The 24,414-nt window shown below is 47.5% G+C and overlaps 1 protein-coding gene across 6 annotated transcripts in view; it reads right to left on the bottom strand.

The window, feature by feature from the left end:
* dync2h1 (dynein cytoplasmic 2 heavy chain 1) overlaps positions 1–24,414 on the bottom strand; it is a 996,931-nt gene that overhangs the window by 727,360 nt on the left and 245,157 nt on the right. For all 6 annotated transcript variants that reach the window (XM_085999037.1, XM_085999042.1, XM_085999039.1 and 3 more), the window contains 2 exons: positions 16,592–16,736; positions 8,772–8,874 (listed from right to left, as the gene is read on the bottom strand). In XM_085999037.1, coding sequence (XP_085855163.1) covers positions 8,772–8,874; positions 16,592–16,736 — 248 coding nt within the window. The remainder of the gene's footprint in view (positions 1–8,771; positions 8,875–16,591; positions 16,737–24,414) is intronic.

The raw sequence follows: 24,414 nt of genomic DNA, 5'->3' as shown, positions 1-24,414 counted from the left end.
ACATCATCCTGACTTAGAAGTATATCGCTGATCCTCCATCGTCGTTGGGTCAAAATCCTGGAATTCCCTGCCTAACAGCACTGTGGGAGTACCTTCATTACACGGACTGCAGCGGTGCAAGGCGGCGGCTCACCACCACCTTCTCAAGGGCAGTTAGGGATGGCCAATAAATGCCGGCCTTGCCAGCGAAGCCCACATCCCATAAATGAATTTTTAAAAACCTTAAGGTGGCAGAACAGGTTAACAAAGCAGTTAATAAAGCATATGGGATCCTGGGATTATAAATAAAGCCATGAAGTACAAAAGCCAGGAAGTTATGCTAAATCTATATAAAACACTAGTTCGGCCCCAGCTGGAGTATTGTGTCCAATTCTGGGCACCACACTTTAGGATGGACGTGAAGGCTTTGGAGAGGGTACAGAAAAGCTTTACCAGAATGTTCCAGAGATGAGGGATTACAGTTACGTGGACAGACTAGAGAAGCTGGGGTTGTTCTCCTTAGAGCAGAGAAGGCTAAGAGGAGATTTGATAGGTGTTTAAAATCATGAAGGGTTTAGATAATAGAGAAACTGTTTCCAGTGGCTGAAGGATCAATAGCGAGAGGGCACATATTTAAGGTGATTGGCAAAAGAACCAGAGGCGTGAGGAAAAACTTTTTTACTCCATGAGTGATTAGGATTTGGAATGCACTGCCTGATAGGGTGGTAGATACAGATTCAATAGTAGCTTTCAGAAGAGAATTGGATAAATACTTGAAGGTGAAAAAATTGCAGGGATATGGGGCAAGAGCGGGGAGTGGGACTAACTGAAGTGCTCTGCGAAAGATCTGGCGCAGACTCGATGGTCCGAATGGCCGCCTTCTGTGCTGTACTATTCTATGATTCAATGAATTCAGCATAAGAACAGTATTTCCTTCCCGAGAATCAGCATGCCTGTAAGCTTGCAGTTCCCTCACAAAGCCACTGGGTGGCAATGCAGGAATGTGCTTGCTCTTCGTGCAGCGTCTCAAAATAAGGACAAAAGATAAGTATTAATTGAGTTGTAACACTAGTTTATAGTAAATATATTTGAAATTGCAAAGTATTTAGAAAAACTCTTTACCTTACTGCAGCATGATTGGTATAGCCACCCATCTTGCAACACAGACTCTCGAAACATCACTGATTCTTCCACTGAGCAGCAAAACCACTTCCCAGCTATATACTCTGAGAATCCCATCCTGGCCCCCTATTTGGAGTTTCTTCCAAGCCCACTCCCATTGCCATTTAAGCCAAAGTCTCCACACTAAAGCAGTCAAGACCATTGCTCACTAGCCATTTCCGTATTTGTTATTGCTTGGGACTCATGGGGCCAGATTTTCAGTGTGCCGTGAGGCAGGCTTTTAGGCGTGCGGGGGGGCAAAAATCCCGAATTCGGGGGTCCCGACACCATCCCGCCCAAAACCCGCCTCCACGTAAGTTTCAGAGGAGGCGGGTACCCACCCCGCACTGGGACCCGCCGACCCGAGGCGGGAAGGGATTAGTGCCAATTAACTGCCTGTTAACAGGTAGTTAACAGGCAGTTTTTAGCCTAATCCCTATTTTGAGGGGTGTCGTGTGGGATTCCTGACGGCTCCAAACCACGCCAGGTTAGCGCAGGCAGGCCGTCGGGTTGAAGGACTTGGAGGGGTCGCGATGTCGGTGTTCAGGTGAGTGATGGGTGCATGAGTGCAAAGGTAAGTGTGTTTGGTGTATATAAAGTGTGTAAACAAGTTTAAATTACCTGTACTTACCTGAACAGCCATTCTTCCTCCAGGCGTCGGGAGTCCATCACTCAGCCGGCACTGAAAGCCAAATGGCTGTGATCTGTCAAAAGTGACAGCCTTCAGCTTTGAGTGCCGGTGTGAGTTCTAACTGAGTCTGCGTAGAAGGACTCAGGTTAGAAGTCAGGCTGTCAGTGTTTGACAGCTTCAAACAGCCGTGAAACACTGATATTTCATCTGTCAACACGTCTTGACAGATGAAATTTCAGTCTGTGACGTCACCTGTTGCCGGGTGGCCCTTAATTGGCCTGCTGAGCCTGCTGGACGGGCTCAACAAGGTCAATCAAGGGAAAATCGCGTCGATTGGCCGGACGTCGATGGAGGCGGGAATAAAACCCGAAAGTTGTAGTCCCGCCTCCTTCCTGACTGCTGAATGAAAATCCAGCCCATGATGTCAGAATGCTACCAAACCCCACTTGTTGCTTGTTAGGGCTCACAAAATCTGCACTTAGGCTTTCCCCCTCCCTCCCTTCTAATAGAAACATGTAAACTTTCCTCCCTCACTCCCCAGTTCATTTCACTTACCTGCCCCAACCCCGCTGAGACCATTTACCAGCCTTCTACTGTCTACCCCCAGACGAGAACACCTATTGCCTTGTCCCTCCCACCCCCCGGCTGAGAATCAAAACCCGCACCCCCAAGCTACAAACACAAGAGCAATTACTGGCCTCCATCTCCTCCTGCTGCTGATAGCATTTATCATCCCATCCTTTATCCCCCAACCTCCCGCCTTCCTTGCTCAGAGCATTTATTGGCCTTGGCCAGTCACATCCCTACCTTTCACTCTAACTTTCCCTGCCCCTGTCCCTCCTTTTCCCATCCCTGCTCTTATCCCGCCACCACATCCCTAGGATTGCCAACTTTGGTTGGATGTAGTCCTGGAGATTTGATCATGTGACATTTGACCCCATGACATTTAGATGAGGAGCAAGGAGAGTGAGAAACCAAACCCTTATGACCTAGAGCTCAGGAGAGGAAAGCGACAAACACTGGAGTAAGCACAAGAGCCTGAAATCACTTATGTTGCAATAGATTCAGGACAAAGTACTATTCTGTACTAGTAGCAAACCTAGAGTGTGAGCTGACAAGGCCAAAAGTTCATTGATATATTGATTACCATTCCTCTCTCTATACTTCTTCTTCTTCTCACGACACCAGTCTCTGAGCAGGACCTGGGACTGCTGGAGCTGTTCAAGCCACAGCAGCCAATGATGGAGGGGTGAACATGAAGAGCCACACTACAGCCAAACAAACTGAAAGAGGGAAGAGAGCTGCAATTCATCAACAGAAAAGTCTTGTGGTTTTTGGGGTATTAATTGGTTGCCCTGTACATGGGTGACCAAAGGGCCAGTGTAGACTGGCTGATCCTTAGCCAGTCACAGCCATTCTGTACAGGAGAAAGCAGATACCCTGTACCAAAATCTGTTGTGTAGTAACTGTATCCTTCAAGTGATCTTAGTTTTTCCTAAAACAGCACACAGTGCAGAATATAGGTTCACACAAACTTTTTAGCAATTTTATAAATGCAAGATGAATCTTTGAGAACTTGTCTGTGTGGCTGTGGATTTACTTGTAGCCAATCCCGCTCTGCTGCCATAACTTCGCAGGAAGTGTGGCAGAATCGCTGGCGGGGTGGCTGTCAACAGAAGAGTCTCGAGTGCCAGGGAGGAAGGAACAATGGTGGGTGAGAGGGGTATCGTGCTAGAAGTTCTGAGAACCAGAAGGCCATCCATGCGTAGGAAAAGAAAGATGCAAACCAGGAAGTGCAAACTCTACTTTTCTCTTGGGTTGCTGGAGACTTGCGGGTAAGCCAGGAGAGTTGGCAACCTTATCTCGGGATGAAAGTTATAAACTGACCTTTGCTCTCATGTTTTACCAGAGCTTTCAATATTAGGGAGGTGTTAGAATTAAGATTCATAATTAGAAAGTGCAAGGGACAATTAAGAGGCAGTAATTGCACTGAGGGGTCAAGTGAAGTCCTGAGTGTCAAACTCACTCGTATTTCATTTAAAAGCAAATGATTCCTGTCCCGCAGCCAGGATCAGATTTCAAATAGAAATAAGCCAAGTATCTGCCATAAAATATTGAGAAACAGCGAAGCTTTGAGAGCCATAGAACCATGCCGCCCCTACATCCGTTCTACCCATTCTCTCCACTTCTTCCCTGTATCCTTCCTTTCTCTCACCATCCAAGTCCAAATCTCCCACCTGCCCCTCCCCACGTATGTCTATTTCCTCTCCCACCTTGGTCCATTTATCCCCCTGCCTAACGCTGCTTTGCCTGCACTTGTGTATATCCTACTTGTATAAAATATCACAAGAGATCGACTAATACCTCATTAAATATCTTGCACTGAAGGTACACATTCTTTCCACAAATCTTACTCACTGTTCTCATGATTTTGGTCACACTTTTATAACTTTTCCCACTGTAAATTGGTATGTCAATATTTCCCAATCAATATTGCCGTCAACTTTCACCATCATAGTTTGTTATGAACCAATGAAATCGCTTAAAAAAAATTTTTTTAATTCATCTTTTACTATTTTCCTTAGTAACCTAAATCTCTAATGTCCAAAATAATGTTTTAAACAAAATCAAACCAATTAAAAAAAATTTCAGAACAACATAATTCAATTCATCAACTGAATTGTTTTGTATCTTATAATAACATAATTAAAGTTTGTAATTGAAGGCCTCCGCCATCCCCAAAAGCCTGGACTTGGAATTGATATTTTCACCCAGAGTGGTGAATCTGTTAAGTGAAGTCTAAACATGTACAGTTTCCCAGGATGCATCAGTAACATGTAAGCTAGTCAAACAATAAAATCTCAGTTCCTAATAAAGTCTTTGGCCCAGAAATTCGGGTCGGCGGCTTCCCGTGGGTGTAAGCCCCCGACCTGCACTTACATAGCGCGCCGGCCGTTGAGCTGTGGGCCCCCGTGGAATTCCGATCCTGGGCCTGCTCCAGCTGCCGGCGCGCAGTGCTTGCGTATCCCAGGGGCGCAGTTAGTTTGATGCATCCCCTGGGATCACGTGGGCCATGGGGAGCCAATCGGAGCAAGGAATGCTCCATTCATAAGTTTGACCTGTCAAAACTTATAAATACTACGGGCCCCAAAACATCACGAAATCTTCAAATAATTTTTTTAAAAACATCACATTTTTAAAATCTATATATATAAAGCGGCTCTTCTGTCTGTCCCGATGTCTGTCTGTCCCGATGTCTGTCTGTCTGTCTGTCCGTTCTCTATACGTTTGAAAGTTACAGAGCGTACCGACGCGCGCGTCGCCTCAAAAGAAAGCTTGCGATTCCGGACCGGTCATAGGCGTATTTACGTTTCGGCCGGACAAAAATCCCGCCTGCGGTATCCCAAAAACGTTCAGCGTTCCGCTCATTAGCATCTCATTAGCGACCGTGTGACATCGAGGTCCACCAATCGGACGGCGGGTTCCTTCCTACAGTTGAGTGTCGAGTGACTCGACGATTGACCAATCCTACGCTTCGGTGACCTGACCGGTCGACCAATCGGTGCGTGTGTGGGCGGGCCTTATCCTTCTGAACCGAGGTGAGTGGCCGCCATCTTGATTTTTCACAATTTTTCCCCCCACTTTCTGTGTGTTAGGGAACTAAGGTAAATATTTTAATGATGTATTAGGGAATTAAATAACAATTTAATGGGGGGGGGGGGAGAGCCTCGGGAAATCGCGGGGGGGGGGGGAGAGCCTCGGGAAATCGCGGGGGGGGGGGGGGGAGAGCCTCGGGAAATCGCGGGGGGGGGGGGGGAGAGCCTCGGGAAATCGCGGGGGGGAGAACCTCGGGAAATCGCCGGGGGGGGGGGGGGGGGGGGGGAAGAGCCTCGGGAAATCGCCGGGGGGGGGGGGGGGGGGGGAGAGCCTCGGGAAATCGCGGGGGGGGCGAGCCTTGGGAAATCGCGGGGGGCTCGCGCCGCCCGCACTGACCGCGCATGCGCCACCCGCACTGACCACGCATGCGCCGCCCGCACTGACCGCGCATGCGCCGCCCGCCCGCAGCGGCCGTCCATCAGCCGCGCCATACGCGGGGGACCTCAGCTCAGGTCCGTCCCGGCCTCAGAACCGGACCTCAGGCGCTAGGCAGGGGGAGGGGCCGGAGAGAGGGACAGAGGGGAGTGGGGGAGCGGGGGAGGGGAGGGGGTGGGCGAGGGGGTGGGGGAGGGTAGGGAGGGGGGGTGGGAGAGGGGAGGGAGACAGGGGAGGGGAGGGAGGGAGACAGGGGAGGGGAGGGAGGGAGAGGAGGGGAGGGAGAGAGGGGAGGGGAGGGGAGGGAGGGATAGGACAGGGAGAGGACATGACAGGGAGAGGGGGGACACACAGGGGCAGGGAGACCAAGCGCCCCAAAATTGCCCTCGCAACGCGGGGCTCCCCAGCTAGTAAACTATAAATTACATGAAATAACTATTTTAAACAATAATTTAAATTTTGAAAAAAATAATTTTATTTTCTAACGGGGCTAAAAATAAACTTACCTTTCTTTAAAGTATTTAAAAATAATAAACCTGTGGAAAAAATGTTTTAATTTTAATTAATTCACCACTTACCTTGTAAAATGCAGGCCTTATGCCTGCTTTTCATATGTGTAACTTCTGGAGACTTACCCGCCCAGGAAAACCTGTAAAAAAAACGTAAGTTCGATGCGCACGCGCAGCCTCTCCCGCACACGTTCAACCTCTGAACCCCTTCGTTCAGAGGAACGGAAGTGCCGGTTTCCCGCGCATGTGCAGTGCATGCAGGAAACCGGCACTTCCATTGGGCCTACGGGTGGGTACCCCGTGCATACTCACCCGTGGAGACCCGAATTTCTGGGCCATTGTCTCTCAAAATTATCTAATTATCACTTGATTATCATGTGTTTTGTTGATTGTTATTAATGTAAGCATTCTAAATGTGCGGCAAAGAGAGAGGAACAAAAAGACAAACCAGAGACATAAGCCGGAATTTTCTGGGGGGTCAGCGGGCATGATCAGTGCTGGGTCGGGTGGGAAATTTGATTTTTTTGACAGGGGGTCGGGAACCCACTGTCCACCCGCCGCAATGCGTCTTTCCCAATGTCAGGTCTGTCAGCACTGAGCAGACCCAACAGGCAGCGGCAACTCATTACCATCTAGTTGACAGATCATTAACAGGCTTTTTTAACTTACCTTTTCACTTTAACTTCATAGCCATGGGAACCACGCTGTTCAGGGACCACAGCTGTCAACCTGAGGTGGGAGTTCAGTGGCCATTGCTCCGGCTGATTACTTGACAGCTTCAAATGTACAGTAAAAGCTCCCACCTGACAGATCATCACGTTCCTCAGCCACAAGCTGTTTCTCAGTCCATTTCCAGCACAGATTCTGCAGGCTTTCCACTTTCCATTCGCTCTTAACTCATTGGAAGAACTCTCTCACCATTGACAGAATGCTTCTGTCATCTCTACTTCACCTGCCATCTATTTCATCAACATGGGTGCCCTTTATACTCTCTCACCTTGCTCCTCAGAATCCGATCACGATCAGCCCCAACACCAGCAGCACCAGGCACATCAGTAGCACCAACAACAACACCAACCTTCTCCGCAATCACCTGATGCTGCACAGGACACGGGGCATCAGCACCCAACAACACTGCTGCCCGGGAAGCCAGGGCTGGCCTCACCATGGCCAGATTTACTTCACTTGACGTTGTACACCCTGGCTGCCACATGATGTGCCAGGTTGGCACCACCCCACACCAACACCATAAAGCATCCCTACAATGTCCAAGCCATTCCTTTCACACTCTCCACCATTGCGGGGGGTACCGTTATATCTCACCATTCACTACAACTCACTAAGCCACTTCAAAGATGCACACAGATCTGTCCAAGAATGGAAAGTGTTGAAAATAAAGATTTCAATGTTTGACAGCACATTAACAGAAACTGTACATGAACATTGGATAAAACACCCAGTGGCTACTCTTGTTTGTTGTTAGTTGGTATGATTGCACTAGGTTGAGGGTGAGTGTGAGGGGTGGCTAGTGAGATGGGGAAGTGATAACGCAGATAGAGGGGGATGGGTCGAGGTGTAAGGTAAGTTGGTGTGAGTAAGGATGTGCAGGGGTAGGATAGGGAAAGCAGAGTGATGGGGATGTGATAAGAGGCATAGCAGGATGAAGGCGAGTATGGCTTTGGACGGACAGTTCATGATCTAATGGGATAATTGAAAGGTTTGCACCAATGCACCCAGGTCCTCCTGACGACATCCCTGCTTGTGACCTCCTCTGCAATGTGCAACTAGGCTGTGTTGGTGTCTTGGGGAGGTGTCTTCCGCCCATCGGAAGGGAAGAGGACCTCCCTGCGTGCTCTGACTTCCTCCATATAGAGGGAGTCATGGGAGAACCTGGGTGCAGCCCTGCACTTCTGTGCAGTGCTCATCAGTGTTTGCAGCACTTTAATGCTGCAGAACAATGAAAGCACAAATGTTAAAAGAAAGTTGGCCATGGTCCCTTTAAGGAAACTGGCTGATGATGCGTCATAATGATGACACCAGACCCGCTTCCTCTAATTGGACCAGAAAACGCACTGGGTGGGCATAACAAGCCCCATCAACGTAAAATAATTTTCCAGAGCAGGATGGAGCCAGCAGCGAGGTCGGGTCCCGCCACGACGTCGCCCACTCTGGACCCTCCGAGGTAAGGAAAATCTCGGCCATAGCAAGGGAGACACATAGAAGCGAAGACAGAGATATATGGACTGAGGAGCTTTCCTCATCCTAATTTGAGTTATTTTAAAAAATATATTTAACTTTAAAAGCAAACAAAAATGCCTCCAGTTATCCTTGATTGTTGCCTGTGTTTCATTGATAGTTAGAATATATAAACATTTTAACTTCACCTGTGAGGTACAGACAGGGAGAGAAAAAGAGAAAGGAGGGGGGAAAAAATGAATTTTAGTTAAAGAGAGTCTTACCTCCCTCAAGGTCATATCGAAACAATCCAAGTACCCACTGAGTAAGAACGCAAGGAGTAAAGAGGTAATGACTGTTGTCATCCACTGTAAACTTTGTTCGAACCTATAATGAACAGGAATCAGTTCAATAACCAAATAGAAAAAGTAAGAAAACTATTAGAATGTAACAACTCGGGTGTTTAAGGGTCCTTGTCATTATGCTGAGGAACCCAAGGAGGAGAGTGTCTGTGTTAATAGTTTCTAACAGTCTTCATCAGAACCAGGGCATCAATTTGGCAGTAGCCAAGTCACACACCATCCTGACTTGGAAATATATCGCCATTCCTTCATCGTCGCTGGGTCAAAATCCTGGAACTCCCTCCCTAACAGCACTATAGGAGTACCTTCACATCGCGGACTGCAGCAGTTCAAGAGGGCAGCTTACCACCACCTTCTCAAGGGCAATTAGGGATGGGCAATAAATGCTGGCCTTGCCAACGACGCCCACATTCCATGCATGAATAAAAAAGTCAACTGCAAAACTATTATATTCAAAATTTTCTTTAAAAAGATGTACAGAGTAAGAACACATTTTAAAATTCTTCAAATGTAGTATAATTAAGAAAAACAAATAGATTTGCAAACTGCAGTAACTTAGAAACTGGCAAGCAAATAGTTTATTTACATCAGGAATTATGACAATGTGCAGAATTTAAAACCCAATGTGGGAAAAATTTGGTATTGACCATTTTGGGGTGCTAACTTTAGCACCGGCGACCGCGAAACTGAGTTTTAGCACACCAAGAGGGAAGTGGAGTGGTAAATTAAACGCTACACACTTCTCTTAGGGCGCTAACGTCGGAGAGCGAGGTGCTACCTTCAGAATGCTAATCAAGTTCCAGCGCTGTCAATTAGAAAGTCATCAGACAGACTGGCGCCTTCCAGTTATTAAAGGAGAGGTTTGATCATGCTGCACCGCCTCACTCTGATCATTGCTGCTTGTGAACTGGGCCTGCAAGGAGCTGCAAGCCTTCACTCAAAGAGGTCCTGGCTGATCAGAGACCCAGAGAGAGAGAGAGCCGGTTCAGCGACCATGCTTTGGAGGCTCTGATCACGGCCTTGGAACGCCGACGGGCAGTGCTCGTCCCGGACACTGGCAGGAGGCCATTGCCACAGGCCTTTAGGAAGATGTGGAGGATGTGGAGTGAGGTCGCCCAGGACGTGTCGGTCAGAAGTGTGGTCCACAGAATGCTCACCCAGTGCCGGAAGAAGTTCAACGACCTCACTCGGGTGGTCAGGATGAGTACATGCTTCATAAACCTCTACATGCCACCATCTCAATCTCACTCTGTGCACACACTGTATAAATCGCCACATCCCCAACACTCACCCACCAACTATGCCCACCTACTAAAAGTCACATCCACATCTCACGCCTTGCATACATTAACAGCTATTCAACTATGGTAGGCACATCTGCCAAACACATAGCTGCACACTCACTCACACGCTTTCCTTTTTCTTGGAAGCCAAGCTTGCTCACAACAGGAGGGAGCAGCTATGAACGGGAGAAGGTGAGGCGGACCTGCACTCCCTTACAAACCTAGAGGAGTAAGTGGTCTCCACCGAAGGGGAGACGCAGCTAAGTTACCGTGTTGCCTGGTTCCATTCTTATCTACCTAATCATAGCCAGAGAATCACCTGCAACAGTTTCTCTTCCCGCTCCCGCGTCGTTACCTTGGATATCCCCCAAGGATCTATCCTTGGCCCCCTCCTATTTCCCATCTACATGTTGCCCCTTGGCGACATCATCCAAAAACACAGCGTCAGTTTCCACATGTACGCTGACGACACCCAGCTGTACCTCACTATCTTTTCTCTCGACCACAGACTATAAATTGTCAGACTGCTTGTCCGACATACAGTTCTGGATGAGCAGAAATTTTCTCCAATTAAATATTGGGAAGACCGAAGCCATTGTTTCGGTCCCCGCCACAAACTCCGTTCCCTAGCCACTGACTCCATCCCTCTCCCTAACATCAGTCTGAGGCTGAAGCACACTGTTCGCAACCTTGGGGTCATATTTGACCCTGAAATGAGCTTCCAACCACATATCCGCAGCATAACAAAGACCGCCTATTTCCACCTCTGTAACAACACCCATCTCCGCCCTTGCCTCAGCTCATCCACTGCTGAAACCGTCATCCATGCCTTTGTTACCTCTAGACTTGACTACTCCAATGCACGCCTGGCTGGCCTCCCACATTCTAACCTACGTAAACTTGAGGTCATTCAAAACTCGGCTGGCTGTGTCCTAACTCACACCAAGTCCCGTTCGCCCATCACCCCTGTGCTCGCTGACCTACATTGGCTCTCGGTTAAGCAGCGCCTCGTTTTCAAAATTCTCATCCTTGTTTTCAAATCCCTCCATGGCCTCGCCCCTCCCTATCTCTGTAATCTCCTTCAGCCCCACAACCCCCGAGATATCTGTGCTCCTTTAATTCTGGCCTCTTGAGCATCCCTGATTACAATCGCTCAAGCATTGGTGGCCCTGCCTTCTGTTGCCTAGGCCCTAAGCTCTGGAATTCCGTGCCTAAACCTGTCCACCTTGCTACCTCTCTTTCCTCCTTTAAGACGCTCCTAAACACCAACCTCTTTGACCAAGCTTTTGGTCACCTGCCCTAATTTCTTCTTATGTGGCTCGGTGTCAAATTTTTTGACTTAAAATACTCCTGTGCAGCGTCTTGGGACGTTTTACTACATTAAAGGCGCTATATAAATACAAATTGTTGTTGTTATTGGGGCCCAGGTCGTGGGCACTGTGGCTATCGGCGACGTCGACCCCCTTGGGGACAACATTACGTTCATCACCTCTCCCTCTTTTCTCATACCACAAGCCTTTCACACTTTCCATCTAAGTATACTGTCTTCATTCCTTGCCCCCTTCCTTAACCCCACTCTTGTCCCCTTATGCTTTCAGATAATCAGTCACCAGCTGACCAGCTGGTCCCTCAGCCTCCCAGTGGCAGCGACACGGGAGAGGAGGAGGAAGAACAAGCCAGAGCCTCACTGCCTGTGTCTCCCGAAGGCGCTAGGTCCAATAATAGGGTGACGCGGTCGCTGGAGGGGAGCCTAGTAGATTGGTCTGATGTGGGTGAAGCTCCGGTACCCAGTGGGCTGCAGCAACACCAAGGGGAAAGGGAAGCTCGGGGGCCATCTCCCTGGAGGGTGAGAACGTCGATGTGGAGACGCTGACCAGACAGGCGATGGTCATGTACACCGAGCTCATGGGTGCAATGGTAAGGGTGCCCGAGAGCATGGTTGTACTGGCAAGGAGCGTGGAGGAATCTGCCTCCAACATTGCACTCGGCTCTGCTCACACCATCGAGCCCATCCTTGGCAGTTTGCAAATAATGGTCGACTCGCAGAGAGACCGTGGGGACCCAGACATCATGCCGCATTTCATGGGTGACGTGGCAGCAGCTATTGCAGCACAGGCCGAAGCAACACAATGGCTTAGTGCTGTAATAGAGTCAGTGGTTGCTGGCATCCAATCTCTGACTGCTCTCATGCAGTCTCAGATTGATGCCACGCAAGCTCTGACTGCTGCCATCGTCGCTGGGTTGCACACAGTCCACCAGGGATCTCACGGTGCTGCAGCAGGCCAGCAATCTTTGCTCGAGCAGATTGCTCCGCATGTTGAGGTTCTGCTCCGGGGGAGTGGCAGTGTGTCGGGCGAACAGGAAGGTGCTGTCCTCTCTCAGGATGACAGCATTCCTGCTCCCACCACTGCCATTCTGCCATTGCACTTGTCGCAGCCTGTAACCCAGCCAGCCCAGACTGCTGCCGCCCATGCTGAGGTGGAGCAGTCTGCAGCCAGGCCTTCCAGGCCCAGTGCTGGTCAAGGGCGTCCTGCAAGGCCTTCTGCAGTCTCTGGCTCCCAGGCTAAGCAGCCTTCCACCAGCCTTGCTGCAGCCACTGGGGCCACATTACGGAGGAGCAGCAGGATGAATGCATCGTGGCTGAAACATAGAAACATAGAAGATAGGAGCAGGAGTAGGCCATTCGGCCCCTTGAGCCTGCTGCGCCATTCAATGAGATCATGGCTGATCATCCAAATTCAGTACCCTGTCCCTGCTTTCTCCCCATATCCTTTGATCCCTTTAGCCTTAAGAAATATATCCAACTCCTTCTTGAATATATTTAATGAATTGGCCTCAACTGCCTTCTGTGGTAGAGAATTCCACAGGTTCACCACTCTCTGGGTGAAGAAATTCCTCCTCATCTCTGTCCTAAATGGCTTACCCCTTGTCCTTAGACTGTGACCCCTGGTTCTGGACTCCCCGACCATCGGGAACATCCTTCCTGCATCTAGTCTGTCCAGTCCTGTCAGAATTTTAAAAGTTTCAATGAAATCCCCTCTCATTCTTCTAAACTCCAGCGAGTATAAGCCCAATCGACCCAATCTCTCCTCATAAGTCATTCCTGCCATCCCAGGTATCAGCCTGGTGAATCTTCGCTGCACTCCCTCCATGGCAAGAGCATCCTTCCTCAGATCAGGCGACCAAAACTGCACACAATACTCCAGATGTGGTCTCACCAAGGCCCTGTACAACTGCAGCAAGACATCCTTGTTCCTGTACTCAAACCCTCTCGCTACGAAGGCCAACATACCATTTGCCTTCTTAACGGCCTGCTGCACCTGCATGCTTACCTTCAGCGACTGGTGCACAAGGACACCCAGGTCTCGTTGCACTTCCCCTTCTCCCAATCTATTGCCATTCAGATAATAATCTGCCTTCCTGTTTTTGACACCGAAGTGGATAACCTCGCAATTATCCACGTAATATTGCATCTGCCATGCTTCTGCCCAATCACCCAACCTGTCCAAATCATCCTGTAGGTTCTCGGCATCCTCCTCACAGCACACACGCCCACCCAGCTTTGTGTTGTCTGCAAACCTGGAGATATTACATCTAGTTCCCTCGTCTAGATCATTGCTGCCAGGATAACGGGCATTGACGGCGAGGATGAGCTGTCTGTGATCGCATACCCACTGAACATTCAGAGAGTGGTAGCCTTTGCGGTTACGGAACACCTCTGCATTGTGATGAGGTGCCCGCAATGTCATGTGGGTGCAGTCAATGGCACCCTGAACCATGGGGAAGCCCACTATCCTTGCAAAGCCACATGTGCGTTCATCCTGCTTCTCTCTGGTGATGGGGAATTGAGATGTACTCCCTTCTCCTTCTGTAGAGTGTCCCCGTTACCTCCTGGATGCAGCAATGGACGCTGAACTGCGAAATCTTTGCAATCTTCCATGTTGAAGCCTGGAAGGAGCCACTGGCATACAAATTGAGAGCAACTGTGACCTTAACTGCCACTGAGAGAGACGTCCTGGTCCTGAGCTGTGGCTGGAGCTCTAGCTGCAGGAGGTGGCAGAGCTCCGTGACCACCCCCTTGCTGAAGTGGAGCCTTCTAAGGCACTGCTCCTCTGAGAGATGAATGTAGGTGAAGTACTCCCGGAAAACCCTGGGGGGGTAAGGCCTCCTGTTGCAAGGTCTGTCGGCCCTCCTCCTACCTCTGGCCACATTTGGCAATCTCTGTCTCTGCATCCGCTGCCTCCGACGTAGTTGCCGTAGGGCAAGGTGGAGTGCCAGTACAGCCCCCATAAATGAGAAAAGAGGACGTAGAAATGTTCAGAGCAATACAAGTGAAGAAACTGTTAGAGCAGCAACAAAGCAAAAATGGAGAAAATGTGAACGCAGCCAAAACGCTATTTGACAAGCCAGCAATGAATCTGGCCTCCCAATGAAAGTGATCCCTTTAAATAGCGCCCCGGGAGCGGCAATCCCAGGTATCAACGCCTGCTATTTCTGTCATTCTCAACAGCAAGCAGTAAGTCAGGGGAAGCCACTGAATTTCATATACGGGGCGTTGCACACTCATTGACGTCACGGTCTGAGCGGCGCTAGAGGGCCAGGTGCCAAGTGTTAGCGCCGGTGCTAAATGCTGACTGAATTTCACGCGCGGCTTTGGAATCGCCGCACCCGGACATTAAGCCCTTAGCAACATTAGCGCCCGCCCGGGCACTAGCAGGAGGCGCTAAGGTACTGAATTTCTAGGCCATAGTTGTATAAGGTGATCAGAACCCTGATGCAGTCAGAGACAATGACATATATTAACATACCTAAACTTCAGAGCTGTTTAAAAAAAAACCTCCAAATTGAGATTTATTTTCAAATCCATGGGAATGTAATGAAAATTTATGTGCAAAACTTCAATAAGGACTAGAAAGTATAAATCAGCTACATATAATGCAGAACTGAGAGGAATTGTGTGGTTTCCAAGCCTACTGTGAGGCGGGGGGAGGAACCTTAAAAGTACTGTACTGTGTTCATTATTTCCCTCATTTCAACAAAGCCATTCACTTGTAATGGAGATGTAAAATAATTAAGACATTTACATTACAGTGTGATTTTGTATGATCTTCCTTGTACTATAACTTACTTACCTATAGCCTGGAAACCACCGTTTACAATATGAATGCTTAATGCACTTCTATGACATTGCTCTGTGATTTTAAAAATGAGGTGTTAGCCTATTTGTAAAATGTGATTTCTAAATTTATGTAAACATTACACAGCTGAGAGAAAAATTACATTAACAAACGCAGAAGCAAATATTGTGTAATCCACAGTTTTAGTATGCATTTACACTACAGTTTAGTGTTGGTGTAAATTGGTTTCCATTTTGCTCCAATAGTAAAATTATGTCATGTAAATCTGCAATTAAGGATCAATTGACTCCAGATTTAAGCTATATTCACACTATGACTGTAGCAAGACTGATTCACACAAAAATTACAGTTGTAGTGTAAAGAACCTTGCAGATGCCAATATTCCTTTAGAATTGCAATAAGAACGTTCACAGTACATGTTTAACTGAGTAGTTATTGCACAGTGCAAGAATTGTCGATCCTATTGATGAACACTCTCAGTACTAAGCTAAAGTTTCTGCAACAATATTTTTTAAACTAAGTTACAAAGATAAAGGAAAGTTCAATCTAATGCATTTTGACTGGCCAGCCCTATAACTAGCACAGTTTATAGGGTTTTTTTTTTACAAGCAAAATGAAACACTGGTCTAGATTTTCCTCCTCAGCAATTAAGCCTCTATAAATGCGGTGGGGCAGGAATTCCACTCACCAACTGTTGTGCCAATAACTCTGGCGAATTTCCTGGGGTTGGCCTAATTCACAGACTCTTAATGAGGTTTCTGTCCATGCCTGGGAGCCAGGCCAGGGGATAAAAATCCCAGCTGTTGCAGGACTTTGGCTCTTTCATGCCAGGGAAAACCTCTGGCCTCTACTAGATCTTGCACAAGGAGTGCCAATTGATTGATTATGCTTCCTGGGATGAACTTTTAATTTGTAAAAGGGCTAAACCATCCCTACCTTTGCTGAATATCAGTAAATTGTTCTCCTCATTAGCTCAGCATTGCCTTGACGGGAATGACAGAAAATGTGATGCATGCTATCACGCTGTTACTACTGCCTTATTTGCTTACGCCAGACCCTTTTTGGGCGCGCGATACCATTGTTCAAAAGTAGTGACGGCTGAAGCTTGCTGCAGGAACAGAAATGGGCCATGGCCTGGTGGGACAGGTCACCGCCCAAGCCTTCTATCCAAAACCACCACCACCACCTTCCCCAAAAGTCGGACCGGAAAACCAGCGCAATTCAAAAATGAAAAATCCTCCATAATATGTTTATATTATGAAAACACCAAATTAAATTTAGTATCAAGTGTGGCAGAAATATCAACCTAAGTGGAACATACCTGTTCATAAACCTGTACCAGGGAACCAGCCAGCTGGTGTATTCGTGCAGGACATGTCCATACAGGATGGTTCTTTAGATTCCTATGCAGCACAGGCTGCAGATATGCACTGTAGATCGCCTGCAGTTGCTCTCTATCAGGATAGCTGAAATCACAAATAAATAATTGATATTTCCCTAACTCAGTCACAAGAGACATGGGGGCTACAACATTTTGTTTCACTTTCTATGTAACACTTTAGGGCCAATTTCAACCACTGCCCCGCCCTCTCACCCAGCAGGAACAGTGCAAGTGGGGAGTTTGTCACGCCTGTGGCCGCCTGCAGTCTTCCCAACACCCCACCATTTTAACTTACCTGTTTGTGGTTGTGTGTCAGGCACCCACCCCAAGTAAATGGGGTCATAATTAAAAGATCAAAGCCCTGCTCCACCAACATCATACCTGCTCCCATTGCATTTTAATTAAAATTTGCCTTGGGCCCGCCAGCAAAGCTTAGCGGGACTGCTGTAGGAGAGCTCCTGGGACAGTATAAAAGAGGCTCTAAGCTGCAACTCACTGGATCACACAATTCTTTGCTGTCTGGATTGCCAGTAGTGTTTCCAGCTTACTTCTGCTGTCTTATAACCCTTTAGTCAGCTTTCTCTACTCCTTAAGGGAGCTATTCTTGCTTCTTTCTTCTGGATGGAGCAAGACTTGGAGGAGCAGCAGCCACCAGAGTACATCAGGTGAGGGGGGCTGTGCATAGGAGGCCATACCCAGCACACTGGGTCTACAAGTCACAGTACTGAAACCGCCCTTATCAAAGTCACAAATGACATTCTACGTGACTGTGACCATGGTAAACTATCCCTCCTTATCTTGCTCAATCTATCTGCAGCCTTCGACATAACTGACCATTCTCCTCCAATGCCTCTCCTCTGTTGTCCAGCTAGGTGGAATTTCCCTTGCCAGGTTCCATTCTTATCTATTGAATCATAGCCAGAGAAACACCTGTAATGGCTTCTCCTCCCACTCCCACTGCATTACCTCTGGAGTCCACAAAGAATCGAAATTTGGACCCTCCTACTTCGCATCTACAAGCTGGCCCTCGGCAGCATCATCCGAAAACACATCAGGTTCCACATCTACGCTGACGACACTCAGCTCTATCCCACCTCTCTTGACCCCTCCACTGTATCTGATTTGTCACAGTGCTTGTCCGACATCCAGTATTAGATGAGCAGTAATTTCCTCCAACTAAATATTGGGAAGACCGAAGCCATTCCCCGCCACAAATTCTGTTCCCTGACCACCGTTCGCATCCCTATCCCCGGCAACTACCTGAAGCTGAGCCAGACTGTTTGTAACCTTAATGTTGTGTTTGACCCCGAGATGAACTTCCAACCACATATCCGCTCCATCACCAAGACTGCCTACTTCCACCACCATAGCATCGCCCGACTCCGACCCTTCCTCAGCTCATCTGCTGCTGAAACCCTCATCCATGCCTTTGTTACCTCTAGATTTGACGATTGCAATGCTCTCCTAGCCAGCCTCCCTTCTTCCACCGTACATAAACACATGCTTATCCAAAACTCTGCTGCCCGTATCTTAACTCGCTCCAAGTCTTGTTCACCCATCAACCCCTGTGCTTGATGACCTTCACTGGCTCCTGGTCCGACGACACCTCAGTTTTCAAATCCTCATTCTTGTTTTCAAATCCCTCCACAGTCTCACCCCTACCTATCTCTGTAACCTCCTCCAGCCCTACAACCACCTGCCCACCCCACCAAGGTATTGCGCTCCTCCAATTCTAGCCTCTTGTCAATCCCCAATTTTTAATCGCTCCACCATTGGCAGCCGTGCTTGCAGCTACCTTGGCTCTAAGCTCTTAAATTTCCTCCCTAAACCTCTCCACCTCTCTCTCCTCATTTAAGATGCGCCTTGAAACCTACCTCTTCGATCAAGCTTTTGGTCATCTGTCCTGATAGCTCGTTCTGTGGCTCGATATCAATTTTTTTTTATTGATAACAATTGTGAAGCGCCTTGGGACATTTTGCTATATTAAAAGCACTTTATAAATGCAAGTTGTTGTTGTTGACTTACCTTCTTGGACCTAACTGAGCAGTGCAGGATGAAACTGCGCTTCTCCAGGGAGGCTTTTGCAGACTTCTGCAACTTCCTGCAACATGACCTTCTGCCTGCAGGGAAACATGCCATGCCAGTGTCCCTCCACAGCCCTGAATTTTTACTGCAACTTTTCAGGCTGCTACAGGCGACATCAGCCACATCTCACAGGCTGCAGTTCATAGCTGTATTAAGCAGTTGACTGACACCCTACTTGATAGGGCCGAGCAAAACATTACCTTCCCCACCGACCTCATCAGTCAACAGGACAGAGCTTGTGGCTTTCCAGCAGTGGCTGGCTTCCTTCACGTTCAGGGCGTGATTGACTGTAGCCATGAGGGCATCAGAACATGAGTCAACAACATTCATCAACAGAATAGGATACTACTCTATCAATGTACAGCTAGTGCCCAATCACAGGAACAACATCCTGCAAATCTGCACCATCATGCAGGTCTGTGCAAAGTGCCCAAGAAGCTGCCATAATGCTTTTATTCTCAGACACTCTACCATTCTCCCACTCTTTGACCCTGGAAGAAGTGTAACAGAGTGGCAGTGGGGGGACAAGGGATACCCCTGCAGACCTGGCTGACACCACCTACATAACACTATCAGGCATGAGCAGTACAGATACAATCAAAGCCACACAACAGTACTGCTTATGCAGAAGTTCAGGTGTCTGGACCGCTCGGGGAGTTAAAGGGGGAGGGGGCTCGCTGCAATATACCCCAGATAGAGTGTCACACATTGTCGTGGTCTGCTACATATTGCATAACCTAGAAGACCTAGAAGCAGAGAAATAAGCAAAGAAAGCAGGGCCACAACAGTGCCTTGCAACAAGAGATGAAGGATCAGCTCATAGCTCATCGATTTCACTGTGCTTCTCACACCTTGCCCTGAGAACTTACAAAGAGGCCCCCTTCATAGCAGTCCTTGTTATATTCTTTCCTGCTCCCCTTCATCCTGCATCGAAGAACATTCAAACCATTGACAACTTTCTACATCAAAAAAGTTGGCTGTTGCCCAAAAATGAGTGTTGTTATGAATATGCTAACAACCAAAAGAAACAGTGTGCTCCACAGAGCTAGATATGCAGAACTCTGTATTTATGTTGATCTGTGGAGCTGAAAAACAACTGAAGTGGGCAAGACTGTTCAAAGACAGAGTGTGGAATACAAATTACCCTGATAGAGCAGTGTGCTTAAACTGATGGCAAAGTGGAAGTTAGTAACATGACTAACAAGTTACATCAAACATAGTCATTGAAGAATGCAGTAATCTGAGGAGTCAAAAATTTTGAAAATAATAATTGCATAGTAAAGAAAGGAGAAATGAAACTGCAGTCAGTGCTGAAAAATCACAAAGAGTGCGGTTTCAACAGAGTGCTGCGAGTTGGGTGAGTCAGAGTTAGGTGAGGAGTGGAAGGAGGAGCTCCCTTGCTTCGCCTTTGTTTTCCCTAACTTTTCACCCTGTAGGAAGAGGCCGGTGTCGGGAGCAGCAGGAGAGTAGCGAGTATTTAAACTCACTTTCACGGGCTTTTTCTCAAAGGCCGGTCAATCTCGCAGACCGGCGGCGGCGTTCCAGAACCATGCCACGATTCCAAAGTGAAGTGGGCAAGAGGAAGCAGCTGGGTGAGTAAGGCCAGGTGAGTCTTTATACTACTCTATAATTTGACAGTTAAGGTTAATAGTTTATAAAGTTTAGACGGTCTTAATTTTTGTGGTTATACTTTCTAAGGTCTCTGTTGTGTACCAGGGAGTGCTAGTAACCAAGGACCCTTGAGTATATCATTTAATTGGAGTGTAATTGGTAGTAGTGATTTGATTTAAGTTAATTTAAATTAATTGAAAGGTAAGTCATGACAGCACAGCTCGGCCCCGTGGCATGCTCCTCCTGCACTACGTGGGAAATTAGGGACACTTCCTGTGTCCCTGACGACCATGTGTGTGGGAACTGTATCCAGCTGCAGCAATGGCAGACCGCATTGCGGCGCTGGAGCTGCGAATGGATACATACTGGAGCATTCGCGATGCTGAGGACATCGTGGATATCACGTTTAATCAGTTGGTCACACCGCAGGTAAAGGTTGCACAGGCAGGAAGGGAATGGGTGACCACCAGGCAGAGTAGTAGGCGCAGGCAGGTAGTGCAGGGGTCCCCTGAGGCCATCCCCCTCTCAAACAGATATACCAATTTGGATATTGTTGAGGGAGATGGCTTATCGGGGAAGGCAGCAGCAGCCAGCTTCCTGGCACTGTGGGTGGTTCTGCTGCACAGGACGGGAGGAAAAAGAGCGGGAGAGCTATAGTGATAGGGGATTCTATTATAAGGGGAATAGATAGGCGTTTCTGCGGCCGCAAACGTGACTCCAGGATGGTATGTTGCCTCCCTAGTGCAAGGGTCAAGGATGTCTCGGAGCGGCTGCAGAGCATTCTGGAGGGGGAGGGTGAACAGCCAGTTATTGTGGTGCATATAGGTACCAACGATATAGGTAAATGGATGAGGTCCTAAAAGCTGAATATGGGGAATTAGGAGGTAAATTAAAAAATAGGACCTCAAAGGTATTAATCTCAGGATTGCTACCAGTACCACGTGCTAGTCAGAATAGAAATAGAAGGATATTTCAGCTGAATACGTGGCTAGAGGAATGGTGCAAGGGGGAGGGATTCAAATTCCTGGGACATTGGAACCGGTTCTGGGGGAGGTGCAACCAGTACAAACTGGACAATTTGCACCTGGGCAGGACCAGGACCGATGTCCTAGGGGCAGTGCTTGCTAGTGCTGTTGGGGAGGGTTTAAACTAAAATAGCAGGGGGTTGGGAACCTGTGCAGGGAGACAGCGGAAAGGGAAGCAAGGATAGAAGCAAAAGACAGGAAGGAGAAAAGCAAAAGTGGCAGTCAGAGAACTCAAGGGTTTAAATCAAACATGGCCACAGTAAATAATAATTCTAAAAGGTCTAAGACTGTTAAAAAAACAAGCCTGAAGGCTTTGTGTCTTAATGCGAGGAGCATTCGTAATAAGATGGATGAATTAGCTGCGCAAATAAATGTAAACGGTTATGATATAATTGGGATTGCGGAGACATGGCTCCAGGGTGACCAAGGCTGGGAATTCAACACCAGGGGTATTCAATATTCAGGAAACACAGGCAAAAAGGAAAAGGAGGTGGGGTAGCATTGCTGGTTAAAGAGGAGATTAACACAATAGTAAGGAAGGATATTAGCTCTGATGATGTGGAATCTGTATGGGTAGAGCTGAGAAATACCAAGGGGCAGAAAACGTCGGTGGGAGTTGTATACAGACCCCCAAGCAGTAATGCTGAGGTTGGGGATGACATTAAACAGGAAATTAGAGACGCGTGCAATAAGGGCACAGCAGTTATCATGGGTGACTTTAATCTACATATAGATTGGGCTAACCAAATTAGTAACAATACTGTGGAGGAGGAATTTCTGGAGTGTATACGGGATGGTTTCCTGGACCAATATGTCGAGGAACCAACTAGAGATCAGGCCATCTTAGAATGGGTATTATGTAATGAGAAAGGATTAATTAGCAATCTTGCTGTGCGAGGCCCCTTGGGACGGAGTGATCATAATATGATAGAATTCTTCAGTAAGATGGAGAGTGAAGTAGTTGACTCAGAAACTAGGGTCCTGAATTTAAATAAAGGAAACTACGATGGTATGAGGCGCGAGTTGGTTAGGATGGATTGGGGAACGTTACTTAAAGGGCTGACGGTGAAAAGGCAATGGCAAACATTTAAAGATCGCATGGATGAACTACAGAATTTGTTCATCCCTGTTTGGTATAAAAATAAAACAAAAAAGGTGACTCAACCGAGCTAACGAGGGAAATTAGGGATAGCATAAGATCCAAGGAGAGGACATATAAATTGGCTAGAAAAAGCAGCAAACCTAAGGATTGGGAGCAGTTTAAGATTCAGCAAAGGAGGACAAAGGGATTAATTAAGAGGGGGAAAATAGAGTATGAGGTAAGCTTGCAGGGCACATAAAAACTGACTGTAAAGGCTTCTATAGATATGTGAAGAGAAAAAGATTGGTGAAGTCAAGCATAGGTCCCTTGCAGTCAGAATCAGGGGAATTTATAATGGGGAACAAAGACATGGCAGACCAATTAAATACATACTTTGGTTCTGTCTTCACAAAGGAGGACACAAATAACCTCCCAGAGATGTTGGGGAACATAGGCTCTAATGAGAGGGAGGAACTGAATGAAATCAGTATTTGTAGGGAAATGGTGTTAGGGAAATTGATGGGATTGAAGGCCGATAAATCCCATGGGCCTGATAATCTACATCCTAGGGTACTTAAGGAAGTGACCCGAGAAATAGTAGATGCATTGCTGGTCATCTTCCAAAATTCTATAGACTCTGGAACAGTTCCCATGGATTGGAGGGTAGCTAATGTAACCCCACTATTCAAAAAAGGTGGTAGAGAGAAAATGGGGAATTATAGACCAGTAAGCCTGACATTGGTAGTGGGGAAAATGCTAGAGTCCATTATAAAAGATGTAATAGCAGAGCACTTGGAAAACAGTGACAGGATCGAACAAAGTCAACATGGATTTACAAAAGGTAAATCGTGCTTGACTAATCTACTGGAATTTTTTGAGGATGTAACTGGTAGAATAGATAAGGGAGTACCAGTGGATGTGGTGTATTTGGACTTTCAGAAGGCTTTCGATAAGGTCCCGCATAACAGATTAGAGTGTAAAGTTAAAGCACATGGGATTGGGCGTAAAGTACTGACTTGGATAGAGAACTGGTTGGCAGACAGGAAGCAAAGAGTTGGAATAAACGGGTCTTTTTCCGAGTGGCAGGCAGTGACTAGTGGGGTACCGTAGGGATCGGTCCTAGGACCCCAGCTATTCACAATACATATTAATGATCTAGACGAGGGAACAGAATGTAATATCTCCAAATTTGCAGACGACACAAAGCTGGGTGGGAGGGTAAGCTGTGAGGAGGATGTCGTGAAACTCCAGTACGATTTGGACAGATTGGGTGATTGGGCAGAAACATGGCAAATGCACTATAATGTGGATAAATGTGAGGTTATCCACTTTGGTGGCAAAAACAGGAAGGCAGATTATTATTTGAATGGCAATAGATTGGGAGAAGGGGAAGTGCAGCAAGACCTGGGTGTCCTTGAGCACCAGTCATTGAAGGTAAGCATGCAGGTGCAGTAGGCGGTTAAGAAGGCAAATGATATGTTGGCCTTCATAGCGAGAGAATTCGAGTACAAGAGCAAGGATGTCTTGCTGCAGTTGTACAGGGCCTTAGCGAGACCACACCTTGAGTATTGTGTGCAGTTTTGCTCGCCTTATCTGAGGAAGGATGTTCTTGCCATGGAGGGAGTGCAGCAAAGATTCACCAGACTGATACCTGGAATGGCAGGAATGACGTATGAGGAGAGATTGGGTCGATTGGGCTTATATACACTGGAGTTTAGAAGAATAAGAGGGGATATCATTGAAACTTATATAATTCTAACAGGACCAGACAGACAAGATGCAGGAAGGATGTTCCCGATGGTCGGGGAGTCCAGAATCAGGGGTCACAATCTAAAGGTAAGGGGTAAGCCATTTAGGACAGAGATGAGGAGGAATTTCTTCACCCAGAGATTGGTGAACCTGTGGAATTCTCTACCACTGAAGACAGTTGAGGCCAATTCATTAAATATATTCAAGATGGA

Source organism: Somniosus microcephalus, chromosome 10, assembly GCF_052327205.1.
Source record: "Somniosus microcephalus isolate GS21.2 chromosome 10, FLI_Smic_1.0, whole genome shotgun sequence".
NCBI classification, from domain to species: domain Eukaryota; kingdom Metazoa; phylum Chordata; class Chondrichthyes; order Squaliformes; family Somniosidae; genus Somniosus; species Somniosus microcephalus.
The sequence above is the reverse complement of the archived record's forward strand: the minus strand, read 5'-3'. Positions and strand labels throughout refer to the sequence as shown.